The 17,168-nt window shown below is 41.2% G+C and overlaps 1 protein-coding gene across 4 annotated transcripts in view; it reads left to right on the forward strand.

Moving 5' to 3' along the window:
* The window catches only part of CEP112 (centrosomal protein 112), a 154,521-nt gene that overhangs the window by 81,765 nt on the left and 55,588 nt on the right, over nucleotides 1-17,168 (forward strand). For all 4 annotated transcript variants that reach the window (XM_083874642.1, XM_083874644.1, XM_083874643.1 and 1 more), the window contains one exon: nucleotides 13,284-13,514. In XM_083874642.1, coding sequence (XP_083730768.1) covers nucleotides 13,284-13,514 — 231 coding nt within the window. The remainder of the gene's footprint in view (nucleotides 1-13,283; nucleotides 13,515-17,168) is intronic.

Here is a 17,168-nt window from a genome sequence, read left to right on the forward strand (position 1 = left end):
GAATGGCTCAAGGAGGAAGGCTGCAGGTTTGCTGGGAATGGGATTACAGCTGTCTGTACTGAGAGCTGCCCAATTCTCCATGTTCTTTGTATGGAAGCCCAACTCCACCATGTTCCTTCCTAGCAGGGCTCTGTTTCCATTCAATGAATACATGTGGGGGAATTCCATTTCAGAATATTATGATTTTTTCTCTCTGCAGCCATATTCTTTTCCTTTTTCAAGCTTTGCAGTGCTTGCTTTTGCAGCAGGATAACTGTGCAGTGTCTGGGACACGCAGCAAGGCACCCCTGGCTCACCCCTGGCTTCCTTCATCTCCCGCTGCGGATCCGTGGAGCAGTGAGTGTCCAGAGCCACCTCCCTCCCCTCCAGGAGTTTCCTGAGGGGGGTGTTACACACAGATTCCTGATGGATATGGATTACAACAAGCCAAATATTCCTGCTCATGAAATCCTGTCAATATTCAGGGCAGAATATTGCAACTCATTTCACAAAGCTCTGCTACAGCACTTCCAATCTCTGCAGGCTTTTAGCTGAGTCCATCACATTTCTATTTATGATCCAATTACAAGCTGAATGTAGGCTGGAAGAGCAGAAGGAGCAGCACATTAATCAAATTCCCTTGTAATGACTGTGTTCTCTTGTGGGTGATGCTCTGAGGTGTGATACAAGGTAGGGCACACAGTGCTGGCTTTTCCTGTCCCTGCCCAGGGTTGGGCTGTCCCTGGGCTGTACCTGCTCAGCTTGGCAGGCATCCACAAAAGGCTATTGTAGTCATGGGAGAGCTTTTTCCTGGCAGCAAAAGAAATTGTCCCCGTGTTTCAGGCTACTACATTTTCCATTTGTGGGGGAAAATAGAAAAAATTTGCATATGTTAAGAGAGAGATGAAGGATGTTGCAGGAGCATCTTCTCAGCCCAAGATGGGGATTTTATCTGCATTTCTAAATATTGGTGTTTTTCTTCTGAACATGCTGTTTCCTAGTAATATGCTTTTCCCCTTGGAGAAGTTATTTTCTGCTTACAATACCTTGGCAGCCATTGTTCGTATTGTTCAGGATCAACCCTAGGATTTTTTCTAAGTGTTATTTTGATTTGATGACTTTGTTCATCAGTGAATTATGAAAGCTCTGATTGTTTAGGGCACAAGAAGGGCACAATGCACTACTGGCTCACATGCTCACTTAATGCATGCACATTGTGGTGGCAGTAGTAATAGCTCTATTAAAGAACAAAAGGTAGCAACACATAGAAGCTCTGGATCTGGCCAATCCCCTCAAATTACCATAAATATTTGAGCAATCTGAATAGTTTTGGACTCTGTAGTAAAGCTTTCCTGTTTTTATCTGGCACTGAAGGAATGTGGAATAAAGTATTCATTTAACAAAGTATAAAAATATGTGTGCTATGCAGTTATAATCATGTGTCATTAATCAGAAAATACTGTAGAAACTCTGACAAATTAAAAACACAAGGATGTGTCTGCAAGGGCTTTTTCAGTCATTAAAAAGCTGCTTCACCTCTCAGGCAAACTATTTAATGGCAACTCCTTGCTCAGTGTACTGACATCTTCAAAGGCTCTGACATCTGTCGGCCTTTGAACTACCATTAAAAAATATTATCCCATTTCCATTCTTTTATGCCCATTTTTTTAATTATAGTCCTTCTTTCAAGTTAGGAACATGGTTGGTTTAAATGATGCTGTCCTTTCGTTTTCAGCCACCCAGCTGCGGTTTGAATAAATTGATGTAGAATCAAAGGCGGGACTTTAAAGGGAAAAGGTTTGATGGACTTGGACTCCGAACCAGATGAGGTTTTATGATGAAAAGGGTTTAATCCCAGCACAGGCATCGCTTCTATCAGTCGAGCAGTACAAAGCGATTCATATATATAGGTTCACGAGAAATGATCTATTTTTTTTTTACTATTTTTTTTTTTAAACAGCACAGATCTCTTCAGGACTTGCAAATGTGGCATTAGCTAATATTCAGAGAGCTGATTTCCTTTCATCCACCAGAAGCTTATGATTATAGTACAGTTCTCGAATTGGAAATGAGAGCTGCAACACAGATTTAAAGCTCTGCTGTCTGATTTGTATTCAATATACATGTCACTGCGGGACAAGCCAGTCTAGGCCGAGCTGGTTCAATGAAGGGAAAAACAGTTTCAGCATCAGAAATTCTGGGGGGGGGGTGTGGGTGGGTGGGAAAGGTACCAATTAATTCTTACCTGCTCTACCTGAGTATTGTGTGAGATACTTAGTGGATTACTCTCATTGCTGAGGCTGTGCAAACAAACCCTTGTGATAAGGTTTCTTTGGCATCTCTGGCATCAGAGGCTTGGAGGGAATACACAGGATTAATCAGTAATGGCTCCTAAAGCAGCCATTTATATGGAAGGCAATGTTTGTTTTTCCGTGCTTGAGTTTCAAGGAGGTTTAGCAGAGACAGCCCTGCTACTCCTTTATAGCCATAGCCTTCATTAATGTGGTAATTAGGCCTGTGTGTGGGGAAAGCCAAAATCTGTCTCACAAGTGCATCAGAAGCCATTTGTCAAAACTACCACCTCGAGGTATCCAAGAAACAATCTCTCTGCTAGTTCCCTGATCTTTGTGTTAGTAAAAATGTACTGCAAAGTCATGATTTCTTATTTATTTTCACAGAGTAAGATTGTGTCCTTCAAAGCAGTGATGCTTTCCAGAGAAGGAAAGCAGCAGGTTTCAAAAGTCTGCAAATTCTTTCCCTTTAGAAGGTTGAAACACAGAAAGGAGCCAGTTCCATTTGGTGCTCTGCCTCCAGTCAAGAGTTTCTCCTTCAAGCCCTTCCCACAGCTGTTCCCTGCCAGAATATTCAGTTTAGGAGTAGTACACTTTTCCTGATTTCTGAGTGCAATTTTGAGGTTGTGTTTTGGGGTGTTTTTTTGTTGTTGTTGTTGTTTTTTGGTTTTTTTGAGACAGTAGTAAATACAAACATGGGCCTTTATAAATGGGTTATTTTATTTGACTGCTATTTCATAGAGCCTCCATGTTTAGTATGGATTTAGACTTTTATATTTAAACTGTGTATTAATATTTATACAGAGTACAGTAGATCCAAAACAGTTGCATAAATAAATCTGAAGAAATTCCTGCCCCAGGATGCAGTGGCCTATTTGTCATTCAGAAAACAAAGTGGCATCCACTGAATTCAAGGACAGACCGAGAAGGATGAAAAGGACAGAGATCAACAGAAAGGTGCCAGAGGAAGATACTGAGCCAAAAACCCTCTCGATTTCAAGAGAAGAAATGTTAGGCACAGTTCTTGTTTATTTTGAACAGATCATCCTGTGATTGAAGTCACCTTTCTGAACTGGTTGCTGTGGAGCAGGAGGCTTCCAAAAGGTCTCTGAAGTCAGGAGAGCCACTGTGGAGATGATGGTGAAGCTATTCAATGGGAACTATGCCACCAGCACTGGAGGGTGAAGGTGCAGAGACAGAGACTTGAACCAGCATCAGCTCTGTGTGTGTGGCATCACCTGAAGCCCTCAATCCCAGCCTAACACCTGAGTTGGTTAATGACCACCTTCTGTAGGATTTTCCTCCTCAGATGGAGATGACACGTTTATGTTTTGTATCAGGCTTGTCTCTAGACAAAGACTACTAGAATGTGCTTCTTCCAATGAGAAATTAATTTGAAAAGGAGAAAGGCAAAAGTTGGACCTGTGTGTGTAATTCTTCATCTTGCTTGTGTAAGCAGCTGCTGTGAGGATGAGAGTTTACCACAACTAACAGGAATACTGCAGCTGTTGTTGCTGCCATGGAGAAATGAGGGATCTGCACAGTCAGAGGCTGATTATTCTTTCAAATCTAAACCTGTGAGTGATACAACTTTTATTTCTGGAGCTGCTGGATTTCAGGATTCCTGCCCACACATATTGCCAGTCATGAGGCTGAGAACAAGGACTTCACATTTGGTTAAAGACTGTCACCTTCCCTGTGGCAGTGTGACATCAGAAATGAGAGGTTCCTGCAGCTTGGCATCCTTAAGGCAGAGCAGAATAGGGCAGGTGGTGCACTGAAATCCTCCGTTGTTGGCCCAGAGAGTGACAGCATTGAGTTCTTTAGTTTCTTCTTGTGATTATGGTGGAGTTTTGAAGACTTTCTCTTTTTCACCTCAGTAAGAGTGAGGGCAGAACTTGGACAGAGATGTGAGCTGGGAGTGTTCTTCAGGGGGGTTGAGATGGTCCTGGCAGAGGCCTGGGAGGGAGTTGCTGTCCAAAGTGGGCTTTTCTACAAGTATGAACTTGAGAACTTAAAGATGGCATATATTTCATGCATGGACAGCTGATTACTGAGGCTTTTCATCTGCAGCTGGTCTTTGGTTTGTGCTGTCAGGTTTTATGTCCCATGCCATTTCCAGTCATCATGAAACCCTTCTGGGATGTGTGAGGTCAAACTTGGGAATATTCAAAAGTTGTGTGCTTTGAGCAAGAAATGCATCCAAAATAAAAGTGTGATGCTTTTCTAGGTGGTTTATTTGAGCCATGAGATTTTTTTGGCTCTTTTACTTACAGTTGACAAGCTAAGACATTCTCATAGACAATGCAGCATGTTCCATTTCTGGGGACAAATTAGGAATTATAATACATTTAATTTTGCTGCCTCATAGAGATGAATGTCTGTGTAGTAATCCTTAAATCTGCAATACATCATGTCTGCATTTAAATCAGCATTGCACATTGTTCTGGAAATGTTAATGCTTTTAAATTTAATAGGTGGAAAATTTAAATGCAAATGTTTTTAAAAGCTTTGACTTAAGGGATGCTGGACACAGAGTGCTCTGAGATTGACAGGTGGTTCTTCCCAGTCCACTGCAGAGATCTTTAGGCTCCATTTCTGGATTCCATAGCAGGAAATTCCTATCCTTCCTTAACTATCAGTAATTTTTCCTCACTTTCAGAAAAAGCCTTACTCCGATGCTATTTCAGAACTGAAAATATCTTTAACATTCATCTGAGGGGAATATTTTCCTTTCAAATCCTGAAATGCAGAAATTAAAGTTCTTCACAAAGGAAAACAGGGAAGATGTTTGGTGTCATTTGCATCAACCATCATTTAGGGATGGATTGTTGTGCATTGTACAATGCAGAAAACCTGGTGTTGACATGCAGGTTTTAATTTATTTCTTTAGCCACTCTGCATTTTATTTATATTTCTCACAAGTCATTATAGGGGATCACTGCATTAAACAGGTGTTTATGGCTGATTTATTTTCTTATCTCCATCATATTTACGTTCCATTAATGTGGTTATGTAGATTGTTATGTGCCCATTTGAGTGTCTCCATTAAAATTCTGGGTAGAAAGACAGAAGGAAATTAGTCCTTTCCTGGCAGATCCCTTAGCAGTTTTTTTTTCGAATCATTTTGTTTGTACAAGGAAGAATACAAAGGTAAACATTCCTTTCATCAGATAAAAGGAGCGGAGAAAAGAAGGCGGAATTTTTAATTTTTCTCTCACTAATCTGTTTCAAAGCAAATACAGTAAATCAGGGGAGGAGAAACTGCTCTGGATCAGTCTCCAAGGCAAGAGGGCCAAGTCTGTCACAGCTCTTAGAACAGTGTAATGGAAAAATGTATTTACATTTATCTCAGTTTCAACTCGGTGAGTAATCCTTTGGCTCCCCAGTTCTCTGCATTGTTTTGTTACACGTGTAAGCTCAAGGTTCTTCCCTTGGACTAAAACTCATTTTGTTGGGAAGGCAGTGACAATAACCAACCCAGATGAAGTTCTGCTTTCTAGCTGCTGTTAACTAAATTGGAATCAAATGTACTTATGTAAATTAAGAAATGGAAATAAGCTCTGTTAATTTTAAGCTCTTTGTGGAGCTGTTCAAATGGATGTCTGATTTTCTTTCTTCCCCCCCCCCTCCTTTTTTTTTTTTAAGCCCAGTTTGTAGCTTAAGTGCCATTTACATTAACTGGGATTTAGGGAGCTGACTGGCTTCTGTAGAAGTCCAGATCTACTTCAGTGCACTTCTTTAGGGAAAAAAAAAAATCATCAAAATTTGTGTTTTGCTTCATGCCATGTCACAGCAGAGCTCAAAAATGTGCTGCCCCTGTCTAAGATGTGGAAACCAGAGTGAGGCCAATATTTTCAGTGTAACTTTTCCCTACTGGCTTTTTGTTGCCTATGTGTTGCTTGTTTCTTTTCAGCCTTCAGAAATACCTGGCAGAGTCAGTGAACAGTTTTGGGGCTAAATTACCTGTTAATTGTTGCTTAAGCCTGTTTATTTATAGGATATTTATGCACAGGCAGACTCATTTTTCCTTAATTTTATTGGAAGTGGAGCTGAGCAGAAGATAACTATTGTTCTTTGTGAGTCAACACTTCCACTGTGTTTCAGGAAATGCTAAACAGGATTAAACAAGACAGAGCAAATACGTTGCTAAAAAGTAAAATCTCTTCTTGAAGGGTGCTGGACCTTCCTTGGGATGTTCAGTGCAGGAGTTGTGGTGAGGGAGGTGTTGGCCATGGTTTGGATACCAGAGGTGAGTAGGGTGGTGTTAAACCAGTCCTCACACCCAAGTGAGACTCTAGTAGATACAAGATAAGCAGGGTTAGTAGGAATAAACTTTTATCAGATTCATAAATGTTAGAGCCATTTTCCAGAGCACGCACAGTGCTGGAATAGCCCAAGTAAAGAATCTTACCGAGGAGGTTTGACCTTTAAAAGCAGCTTAATGCTGTTAAAATGAATGAAATGAATATGGAAGTTAGCAGCTCAACACCTCCCTTTACAAATCCCAGGGGATATTTTCAAGAGGGATGTCAGAGGTACATGTGCAAAGGTGAGAGGAGTTGAGGTTGTGTGGGATGGAGTCAAACCTTTGCATAAATCCTGGAATGTGGGGATTGAGATCTGACTCTGCTGACCTGCACGCGTTTCACTTTTAGTTGTCACCTGCACTGCTCTTAGTGAGGGTTTTTCACTGGACATTTCATCTCTCTGAGCCTGAAGAGCTTCCCCTTCTCTTGTGCTGTGCAGGTGCAGATTTGTGCAGCTTTGGTTTGTGTCAGTTTTCCCTCCAAGACCTCAACTTGATAATATGCAACCTAATTTATCAACTGAGGATATTTAATTTATGAATGTATTAATAACTTCATTCCATCACTGAATGTAGTCACATACAGGATATATATAGAGAGAAATATATATAAATAGGATGAGGATGGCTCCTTTATAAGAAGCTCTGCAATAGAACAACATTCTGGAGAGAATTTTTTTCCCCTCAAGAATGAGAACACTTCAGTGTGCACAAGGTACTAAATAAGCATGCAATAAAATGCATCTCTGAGTATTGAGGCTGATATTTTAGTGTTTCCAGGAAGTCTCAGACCACTGTCCAGGACTATTTATAATGGTGGGGTTATAATTTCTATGTTTTCCCCTGGAAGGGCTTGCACAGCCCCATGCTCTTGGAATGTTCAGTGCTCTCAGGAACTGAGCCCAACCTGCTGGTCACTGAACTGTTGTTCATTTTCACTTCATTTCACACCATTTCATTTATCTGCTCCCTTAAATACCACATTTATGGGCCTGTGTGTTCTTACCCAAAAGGCATTTAAACTTGACAGTGTAATAGATTGTGCTGTGAAAGCTAAATAGCTGTTTATTACTTATCCCTGCTAATTTGTGCTCTGCCACATCATTACCCCTGTGATAATGTGCCACTGGTTTTCTTTGCAAATGGAATCTCATCTTTTATAGTATTCATAATATTGACAAGTTTCTGATTTTAGGAGTCATGAGAGAAAAAGGATAATAAATTCTTTACATATTTTAATTGAAGTCGCCATGGTATAGAAAATATTTTTAATATAGTTGTTTAAATGGATGTGATTGAGTTCAATACAAAGGAGCCACAAATAGCTGCCAGCTGGCTGGACTGGCCAGTTGGAATTCCTTTGGCATGGAGAAAAGCAGGTATAGTGGGACCAGTGAGTCAGACTCAGTAGCATGATTTGTGGACAGAAGGATCAGAGAACCATTAGGACTGTGCCTGGCCCTTGGCTGGCAGGGTCCAGAGGGGAAAAATCATGAGAAAAGTTCCTGAAAACCAGGACAAGATCAGATCAGAGAAGGATCGTTGTCTCTTGCAGAAGCTGCAGTAGAAAAACTCATTAATACAAACCAATTTTGTTCTAAACACAAATCAACATTACACATTTGAAGTTTTTACAGCTACAGTTTTTTCTAAGCTTAGAGCTGCAAATATTTGTTTATTTTTCTTTTATGTTAAAGGCATTGGTTGTTTTTGTGATGGTAGAGAAACTTGTATGATCTGTTTCCCAGCATTTGATAAAGCTTTGTTTACTCACAGGAAAGCTGAAGTCGTTCAGATTCCCACTTTCAGCAGATAATCCCCTCTAAGGTGTTTTACAGTAAACGTGCCACCAGTCACTGCCTGGCTGGGACAGGACTCTTCATCCCCCTCTCCTGGGACACTGCCCTGCTCAGGGGTAAAAAAGGGAGTCATTGTCACCCTTGAATCACTGGGTGTTCCTACTTCATTCCTTATTTTTCTTTCACTTCTTCATCACCAAAGTGAGATTTGTTTTTATTACAGACTGCCTTTCCTTTGACTGGACTGATCTCCTTTCCAAAATAATCCAGTGCCCAATAACAAATGATGTGGATGCCTCATCCATGGCTGTCACACTATGGCAGTGTGGTGAGGCACAGAGAGACAAATGTCCCTTCCAGGAGGGCCCAGCTGATGTTTCCCAGCCCACACTGCTCATATCAGTGCTCTGCAAAGGGGGAAATGCTGAGAAGGTCTTGGCACACAGGGGCAGAATTTGCTTATCTGTGGTCAAACAGGGCTGTGACTTACAGGCTGATCTTTGAGGTTGTTATCCTAGAGAGGATCTTTGGGATCATCCAGCCTGGTCCGTGCTACTGCTCAGAGGTTCAGGGGGTTTGTTGAAGGTTTTTAAAAACGTTACAAGCAAAATTAAACAGCAAAGTGAGCCTGTGCAGTCATCTCTGACTGGAGCCAAGTCCACCCAGCACAGAAAACTTGTGAAACTCCATTTGAAGAGTTGTCAGGAGCCCCTTGAGAAGCACAGGGGTGTTGAACAGTGATGCTCTGTCCCAGCAAGGAGAGCAGTGAGGTTACTGCAGCTTCATCTGCTGGCAGATCTTCATCACTTACTGTAAATCTGCTGAAGCAACACCTCAGCAGCTCTAGATCTGCGCCTCAGGGAATAAATTAGGAGTGCATTTCATCTTCACTCTCCACTGCCTTGTTTTTGTGTGACTTTGAAACGCCCTGGCCATTGAGCTGAACGTGTGCTGGGTGGATGTGGTTTGGGGTGTGATGCACTGAGAGGAGGAGACACTGAGCTCTGTGTGCTCATCCCCGTGAGGGTGAAGATGTTGTCATCCAGCCTCTTCCTCAGAAACTGGTCCAAGGAAATGCTTCATGGGGGTGAAGTAGGAGCTCCTGGAAAATAAAGGGAATTTGTGTTATTATTGTTTTTAATTAGGCTGTAGTCATTCGGTCCATTTCTCATCCCTGTTGCCTGGAAGTGGAGCAGAGTTTCAGACATCAGCAACAGATTTTAATTTAAACTTTTTGCCAACTTTATATTTTCTTATGCAATTTACTTTTTAAAATTAAGAGCACATGTTTTCCTTCCAAATAACATGCAGTACATTTATTGGCATTTTAAATAGGCCAAAGTGAGTGACCAACCTTCTTCTTTTTCTTTCAAGTCTATTTTTTCCCCTGCAGGCAAATTGCTGTGGGCTTATGACCCACCCTTTTTATGACACTATTTCAGCACAGATATTCTTAGTTAGAATTCTAAGTTATTTCTTTGAAACAGAAATAGAAATCACCACCTTGGCCAGCAGTTTCTTCATCTAAGGGACATAGAAATATGTCATATAAACCTTTGTGAAATCTCTGACACACCATTTATATATTTTTGTTCCATTTGGGAAACTGTGTAAGCTGATGTTGTCTTTCTATTTGTTGTCCTGTATGTGGATTAATGGTCATTTTGCAAAATGCTTCCTTGTTTGGAGCATGTTCCTGTGGTATGGCCATCCTGGGAATTGCTGCAAACTTCTGCATCCTTTCTAAAATAGATACAGATCTCTCTTATTTCATTTGCTCATCCCCACACCACCGAAATAGAGACTACAACTTTGATCCAGAAAAGGCAGCAAGTGGCAGTAAGATTTTGGCTCTATGACACACTGTCAGCCTTTATTTCTTGTGTTTAATCCTCCTTTAGCACAATAATAATTTGCTTAGATGGGATGTTTAAGGTGTGTTTTTCTCACAGCAGCTCTTGTACTCAAGCAGTTGTTTGGACCACACAAACCATTCAGTTCCCAAACAGAGATTTGGGCAGCCAGAGGAGAACTTGAGAAACCAAGACTGAGCAAAGAGGACTCAGTGTTACAAAGAAACCATCCTGCCTTTGGATCTGGAGCCTGAGAAGTGAGATTTCGTAACTGCAGCTTTTATTTTCCCACAGAATTGTTAAGAAAAGACAGTTGCTCTTAAGTTTTATATTCCGCAGATTTTTTGCAACTGAGAATTAAGTCATCTTGGGGCTTTCTTTTTTTCTCCCCTAATTTGCCTACATTTAAGTCTAATAATAGTTTATTAAACGTGGCATGTGGAATACAGAGTCTTAGTGCTGGAAAGTTTGGGATTCATTTCCTGCAGCACTGGGGAGATATCCGTGTCACACAAAGTTGTCTCAGGCACTGAGTTGGGCATAAGCTGCTTCTGCCACTGACTTTGTTTATGGGAAAAACTAATCTGGCTGTGAGAACTGGACTTATTTGAAAGTAATTGACAAGAACTGTGTCTGTGATCCCCAATATAAGCTTTTTCCAGTCACTTTGGAGAGATTAGATGTCTCTTAACATCATCTTACTCGCAGTGAAGTTGCTCCAAAGGGACTGCTTTAATCATATTAGTTTCGCTGCCATCACCCCATCTTCAGAGTCTTTCTTCTTCCCTAATAGAACCAAATCTGCTTTTGCCATCTATTAGGTCCAACATTAATGCTCCTTTGCATATTAATTACTGTTGCTTTACCTATAGCATTCAGCTCACTCTCAGCTGGCCCCAGTTTTGGCTGTGAAGGCCGGGAGCTGTTACTTTCTCCTTACAGAAAACACTGGATTGTGTTTCATTTTCTAATGACTTTGTATAAGAAACCATTGAATAAAGGAGGAAGTAAAGCTTAAAAGGTGTAACAGGAATTCACCCAGTCTTTATTTTGGCTTGTGGTGTAATTTGTGAATGAATTTTCCTTGTATTGTAAAAAGTTAGCCCTGATTTCTTATCCTAAATGTTTTAACAAACATTTTAGGGAACTTCTGAGTGATGTAATTTTTTAGTTTCACTTATGTGTGTGTGTCTTGGGGCTGTAATTAAAGGAAGTTTGTTTATTTTAAAATAGAAAGGAGGAAAAAAAAAAAAAAAAGAAGGAAAGTAGGGGAATGAGCTTTCAAAAAGACCTCTCACAGATTAAAAGATAATTGTGGCTATTTCAGGCAGGAGTTGCACTGGGGCAGCTGTTAAAAACCCCAAATTCTCCATGTGTCAGTTTGGAACTCAGACCCTATCACCCATCAGCAATTGCAGCTCTTATCTGCAGTGAGTTAGTGCTGCTTTGGTTAAGGAGAAGCCAGGCAGGCTGTCATGTCCTTGTGATCTGGAGATGAAATCATTTTCCGAAAGAATTATAAAAGTACATTGCGGATTTTAATTATACACTGAAACTGCACTTTACGTCCTTAGTCTGTATACAGATTTAATAAGAAATTAAACATGTGTAGAGGAAAAAGCTCAGGAAAGGAAGGAAAGGATCTAGCACAGATTACAGTATATGAAACATATGTTTGAGATAATGCTGATAGGGCTGAAATATGTGGCCTGTGGTAGAGTTCTGTATACAAATGACGTGCTCATTCCTTCTCCACCATACACACACTCTTACCTTTGACATAGTAGGGACTAATGCCAATGAGTAATTAAGAAAGCATGGAAGCAAAATAAGTTTCTGAGATGGCTGATATTATTTAATGCATGTTACAGCTGGGATAGCTGAAGGACAAACTGAAGGTTTGAAGGGAGATGATGTCTTTTATTACACCATATAGTTCAAATAGCTTGAAAAATAGGCAAACTTTCAAGCCTTGATTTTTTTTCCCTCTTTCAGATCACAGTATTTATAGGAATCTGTCTTGGGAGATTAATGTACAAGGCAATAGATCTGATAGTCATTCATGTCCCAACTTTGGTCAGAAACAAATGTTTCCTTTTCAAAGTTTTGTAGTAATGTGGTTCTCAGAGGCTGCAAATAAATGGTGTAGCTGAGTACAGACTGTATTAAAAATGTCTGAAGAAGAAAAATAGTAGTTGGAGAGAACCTGGCATTCCAGGACAATGGGAACTTTAAATATACACTGCTTTTCCTCAGATTTTCTTGTGAAATCTTTAATAAGCTTGAGCTGAGTCACCTGCACTTACTTGGTAGAACATCAATTTCTGCTCTCAGTATTGTCACATCCTCTGTGAAAAAATTCCTGGCAACTGCAAAATTTCTTGTGAAACAGGGAGGACAAAAGGGGAAATCCTGTGTGGGTTTTGTAGTGAAAGTCCTCATTTTCAGAATTACGTTTGTGGATGAAAGCAGAGATGTGCTCTCAGTGTCATCCATCACACTTAGCTGTAAGGACAGTGCTTTATGTCCCAGATGTGATGCTCCAGTGAAGAACCCACAGAGGAAATGGAGTTAGAAAAGTAACTAGTGAGAGTTACATGGAGTGTAATCTGAAGTAACAGATGTGTATCTGCTCCTGTGGTAAAATAGCAGAGTGAATTCTGTGGAATTAGGTGTGGCACAGCTTTATTCCTGTCCCTTTGTGTTCCCTCATTGGGGGCTGGCAGTTATTGATAAATGATTGATGATACTCTGATAGCTCCTTAGAAGGCAGCAGGTCACTTCTTAAGGATAAAATGAGGCATGGGTAGGATATGAAGTGATTATGAGAGCTCATTTTCTCCTCCAAAAATATCCATCCTACCAATTCTTTGGGCAGGGGGAGCTGTATTTATTTATCTGTGTGCAGGAAGAGCAAGAAGAGCAGCCAGGAAAAGGCTCAGAGCATCCTCTAAGTCTGCTCCTACCCCAGCTGACGGCCTGTTGGAGGAAACCAAGTGGGTTTTGTGCTGTTGGGTTTGGGTTTGGTCACTTTGTTTGCTCTTTCCCTCAGGTGATCTGTGGTTTGGAGCACCAGATTCGCAAGCTGAGGGAGGAGCTGATCCAGGCAAACGCTCTGCGGAACCATCAGCTGCTGGACCTGAGCCTCCAGAGGGACGAGGAGAAGCTGAAGGCAGCTCGGGACAAGGAGGCAGCACTGAACAGCCTGAGGATAGAGATGGAAAAGGTGATCTCAGACCTGAAGAAGAAGCACACGGCAGAGACAGAGGCAGCCTTGACAAAGGTAAGGGATTTGCAAAGCACAGCTCTGTAGGGAGAGAGGGGTGTGATCACCCCAAAGGTCCCCTGAGCAAAGTTTCCCCAAGGAAAAATGCTTAGGGGTCACTTGAGTTGAAAACACAGAGTCACAACACGAGTTTGGGGTGTTCTGGTGATGAAAACCTTTGCTCTGGACACGCTGGGGCTGGGCATGAGGTGCCATGAGGTGCTCAGGAGCCAACAGCACTTTAAAAGCACAGGTGATTTCACAGGTAAAGCCAGCCAGGAGCAGGCTCATCTTCCTCTGCTGGAATAGACACAGTGGAAAGGGGGTTCTGCCTAGCCAAGCTCTTTGTCCCTTAAAAAGAGAGTGAGCTCTGAAGGAGGGAAAAACTCAGGCTCAGGGTACAAGGAAATTGTGTCTGGTTGCTCACAGTGACTGGTCTTATTTTGCCTGTGGTGTACATCAAGTGAGAAAGGACTCTGGGTAAGATTTGAAAATAGAAATTAGTGTTTCAGATTGATCAAGGCTTTCCTTCCATTCTGCCCACATTCCTGCTTGGTGAACATCCCTTGGACCTCTGTCTTAAATTCAAGTATTTTCCCCCACCCATTTAGGGAGCTAAAACATGCAAGTTTTATTTCAACAGCCAGACTAAAAAAACCCTACTTAATATTTATGGTAGACTCTGTGTATGTGTAAGCAGATAGTTGTTGAAGTCTCTTTTATACGTTGCATTAAGGCACTAAATCACACATTTTCTTGCAAGGGGATGTGCAGTGGCACAAATTAACAATCTGCATGGAGTGTTTGAGCAGCCTTTGTGCAAGTGACATTTCATTTACCTGCGTCAGGTTCTTGGTCTGTAATTTTAAAGAGCATTCGGAGGATTATGTTGGAAATCAGCCAGCCTGAAGCCATTAAAATGGCTGTGATCAACAATTCAGAATCTTTTCTCAATGTAAGGAAAGCTCTGCTTGGCATAATTATTTAAAGCCAAGGTCACAGAAAGTATTTAAACCTTTGAAATTCATCATTAAAGGATTAATTTTAACTCAGGAAGACATTGTCATTTTTGCTTAAAAATGGAATTTGAATCTCAATTCTTTTCTTTCTTTGATCTTTTTTTACATGTGTAGTATAGCAAAAGAAAAGTTAACTTCTTTACATCCTCAAATTAAAGTTACAAATAATCCTTCATAAGGCAATATCTGCAATAGTCTTGAATTGTCATTTCTGTCAGAAATACTGGTTTTCTTTAATTTGTTGGATTTTTTTTCCTATTTTTCAAAAAATTAGCTAATTTTAAGCTATATGAACTGCTATTGTATTTTTTTTCTTTAACCTACTTCCTTATTTTTACTCTAATCTGAAGAGCACATGTTGAGTGAAAGATAGGAGGGGAAAAGAAGAAAGTATCTCTGTTAGAAGGTCTTTCACAGACGTGTGAAAATACCTGGCATTACCTTCAAATCTCCATTCTCCATTCTGTTTCATTTCTGTCTTGTGGAAATTGGCCACAAAATCCAAACCTCAAAGTAGGTTAGAGGGCAAACTCCATTTAAAGCTCAAAAGTAGCAGTTTCAGCTAATTTAGTTCAAATCTAGATCCTTCCTTGGTGAAGATGATTTTATCCAAGAGGGGGGGAAAAAAGCATCTTAATTCCAGCATGAGCCTTGAAACTTGTTTATGAAAATATTTTCTACCACATCTTGTTACCTGGAAATGTAGGACAAAATGGGAGAAGAATTTGTTGTCTAAATTTCCTTTTTTTTGGTGCCAATTCTGTGAAGATTGCTTAAAAATCCAATGGGGAAGCTGAATTTCACAGTTTAGGCGTGGAACATCTGACTGGCCAGATTTTCTGAAGGTCAGTCCATTCTCAAGTGAGGGATCTCATTCCTCTGTGATCTGCTCTGGGAATAATGGTAATTTCTGTGTGGTTTGCTTTGTGTCATTATTAACGTGAACATGAGGCAATACAAAAGGAATGATTCTTACCTCAGTGACAAGGAAAACAGAACTGCAGAGGGGTGAAGAAGATCCAGGATTCCTCTGGCCTTGCCCTCCCCATCATCCTGCTGCTGTGGGGATGAGGAGAGGAGCGAGGGGCAGAGACAGGGGAAATAGGAGTCTTCATTACAGGCACACTGAACATTTAAATATTTGTTGGTGTTTGTAGACAGCTTTTTGATATTTAGGGACACATGATTTATGGAGGTCTTTAATTTTCTGTTGCTTAAGAATCTCAGCTTTAAGGCAGGGACATTACTGTTGTGTCAGTTCCTGAGCACTCCCTTAACACTTCAGGGTTGGTCAGGATTGGTGTCTGTTGGAGATTCCTGGGACATTGTTAGGATTGTGCACTTTTTTTTCCTGTTTTGTTCCTGTAAGATAATGATGTGTTTTCAGCATTTTCTGTGCATACCTGGTTGAGCTGGCGGAAGTTTTAGGATCATTTTTCTGCAAAGTGTTTTGCCCTATTAGGAAGGAATAGTGAGGGTGGGGAGGCACAGGGTGCCCAGAGAAGCTGTGGCTGCCCCTGGACTCCTGGAAGTGCCCAAGGCCAGGCTGGATGGGGCTTAGAGCACCCTGGGGTAATGGAAGGTGTCCCTGACCATGGCAGGGGTGGAATGGGATGGAGTTTTAAGGTCCCTTCAATCTCGAATCATTCTGGGATCCTCTCATGACTCTGGAATGCAAATGTCAAACCCAAACCATCTCAAAACTGAGCTGCCGTTGTGGTTGTAATCTTCAATAAAATGGGGAATATTTCCCTACAGCAAGTATATATCCTTCCTCATAAACTAAAAGTTTGGTACTGGATGATCTTTAAGGTCCCCTCCAACCCAGAGCATCCCATGATTGTTGGATATTGAGGAGCACAGCCCTGGAGCCTGGCTCTGTTTGGGCAGGGCCAGGTGTGCTCCAGGTTGCATCAGCAGCACTCGGGGCAGGGGCTCTCCTCAGCCAGGTGCAGTGCAGTGCACAAAGCTGGGAGCAGTTCCAGGTTTGCCAGGAATGACTGAAAGCAGGAGACAAAGTCTGAGTGTGTGCAGATGTGGGGCTTGGCCGCTGCCGCTGTTTGTAACGTTCTGTGGGATTTTCTTGGCAGAGGAAATGAGTGTTCAGCGAGCACGGCCCGAGCAGAGCAGTGGACAGGCTGACAATGCTCAAAGGAAGCAACCTTGGAACGCTGAAAATATCTCATAAAAAAAAGCTCCCTTTGAGCAGCACACATGAGTAAACTGGAGTGGGAGAAGATGATGATTTTTTTTCTCTCTCTCAAAATAATTTTCAGCATTTAGCTTTTTATTGACTTCTATATTTAAATAGATATTTTGACTCATTCTGTTGAAGGTTTATGCAGGTTCCAGGAACATCTAATTCTCTTTCAGTGCTGCTTTTCTTGTGGAGAAGTAATTTACATTTTTGTGTATTGACTGTACTGAACACACACGATATTTGGTTGCTGGACAAAGCTGTAGTCAAAAAAACTCCAAAAATGGGTTAAACACTTTATTTTTGGGGATGCAATTGTTCTGATGAAAGGAAGCTGTGAAGTGTTTCCCTCTGGAGAGATGGGACACCAAGGTGGCATAAAACTGGCCAGAGCCATGCAGATCCCTCTTGTAGACTTGAATGATGTTGATATTAGTTGTACTCTGAGATTTCTGT

The sequence above is a fragment of the Zosterops lateralis genome, assembly GCF_965231275.1.
Source record: "Zosterops lateralis genome assembly, chromosome: 18".
In the NCBI taxonomy this organism is placed as follows: Eukaryota; Metazoa; Chordata; class Aves; order Passeriformes; family Zosteropidae; genus Zosterops; species Zosterops lateralis.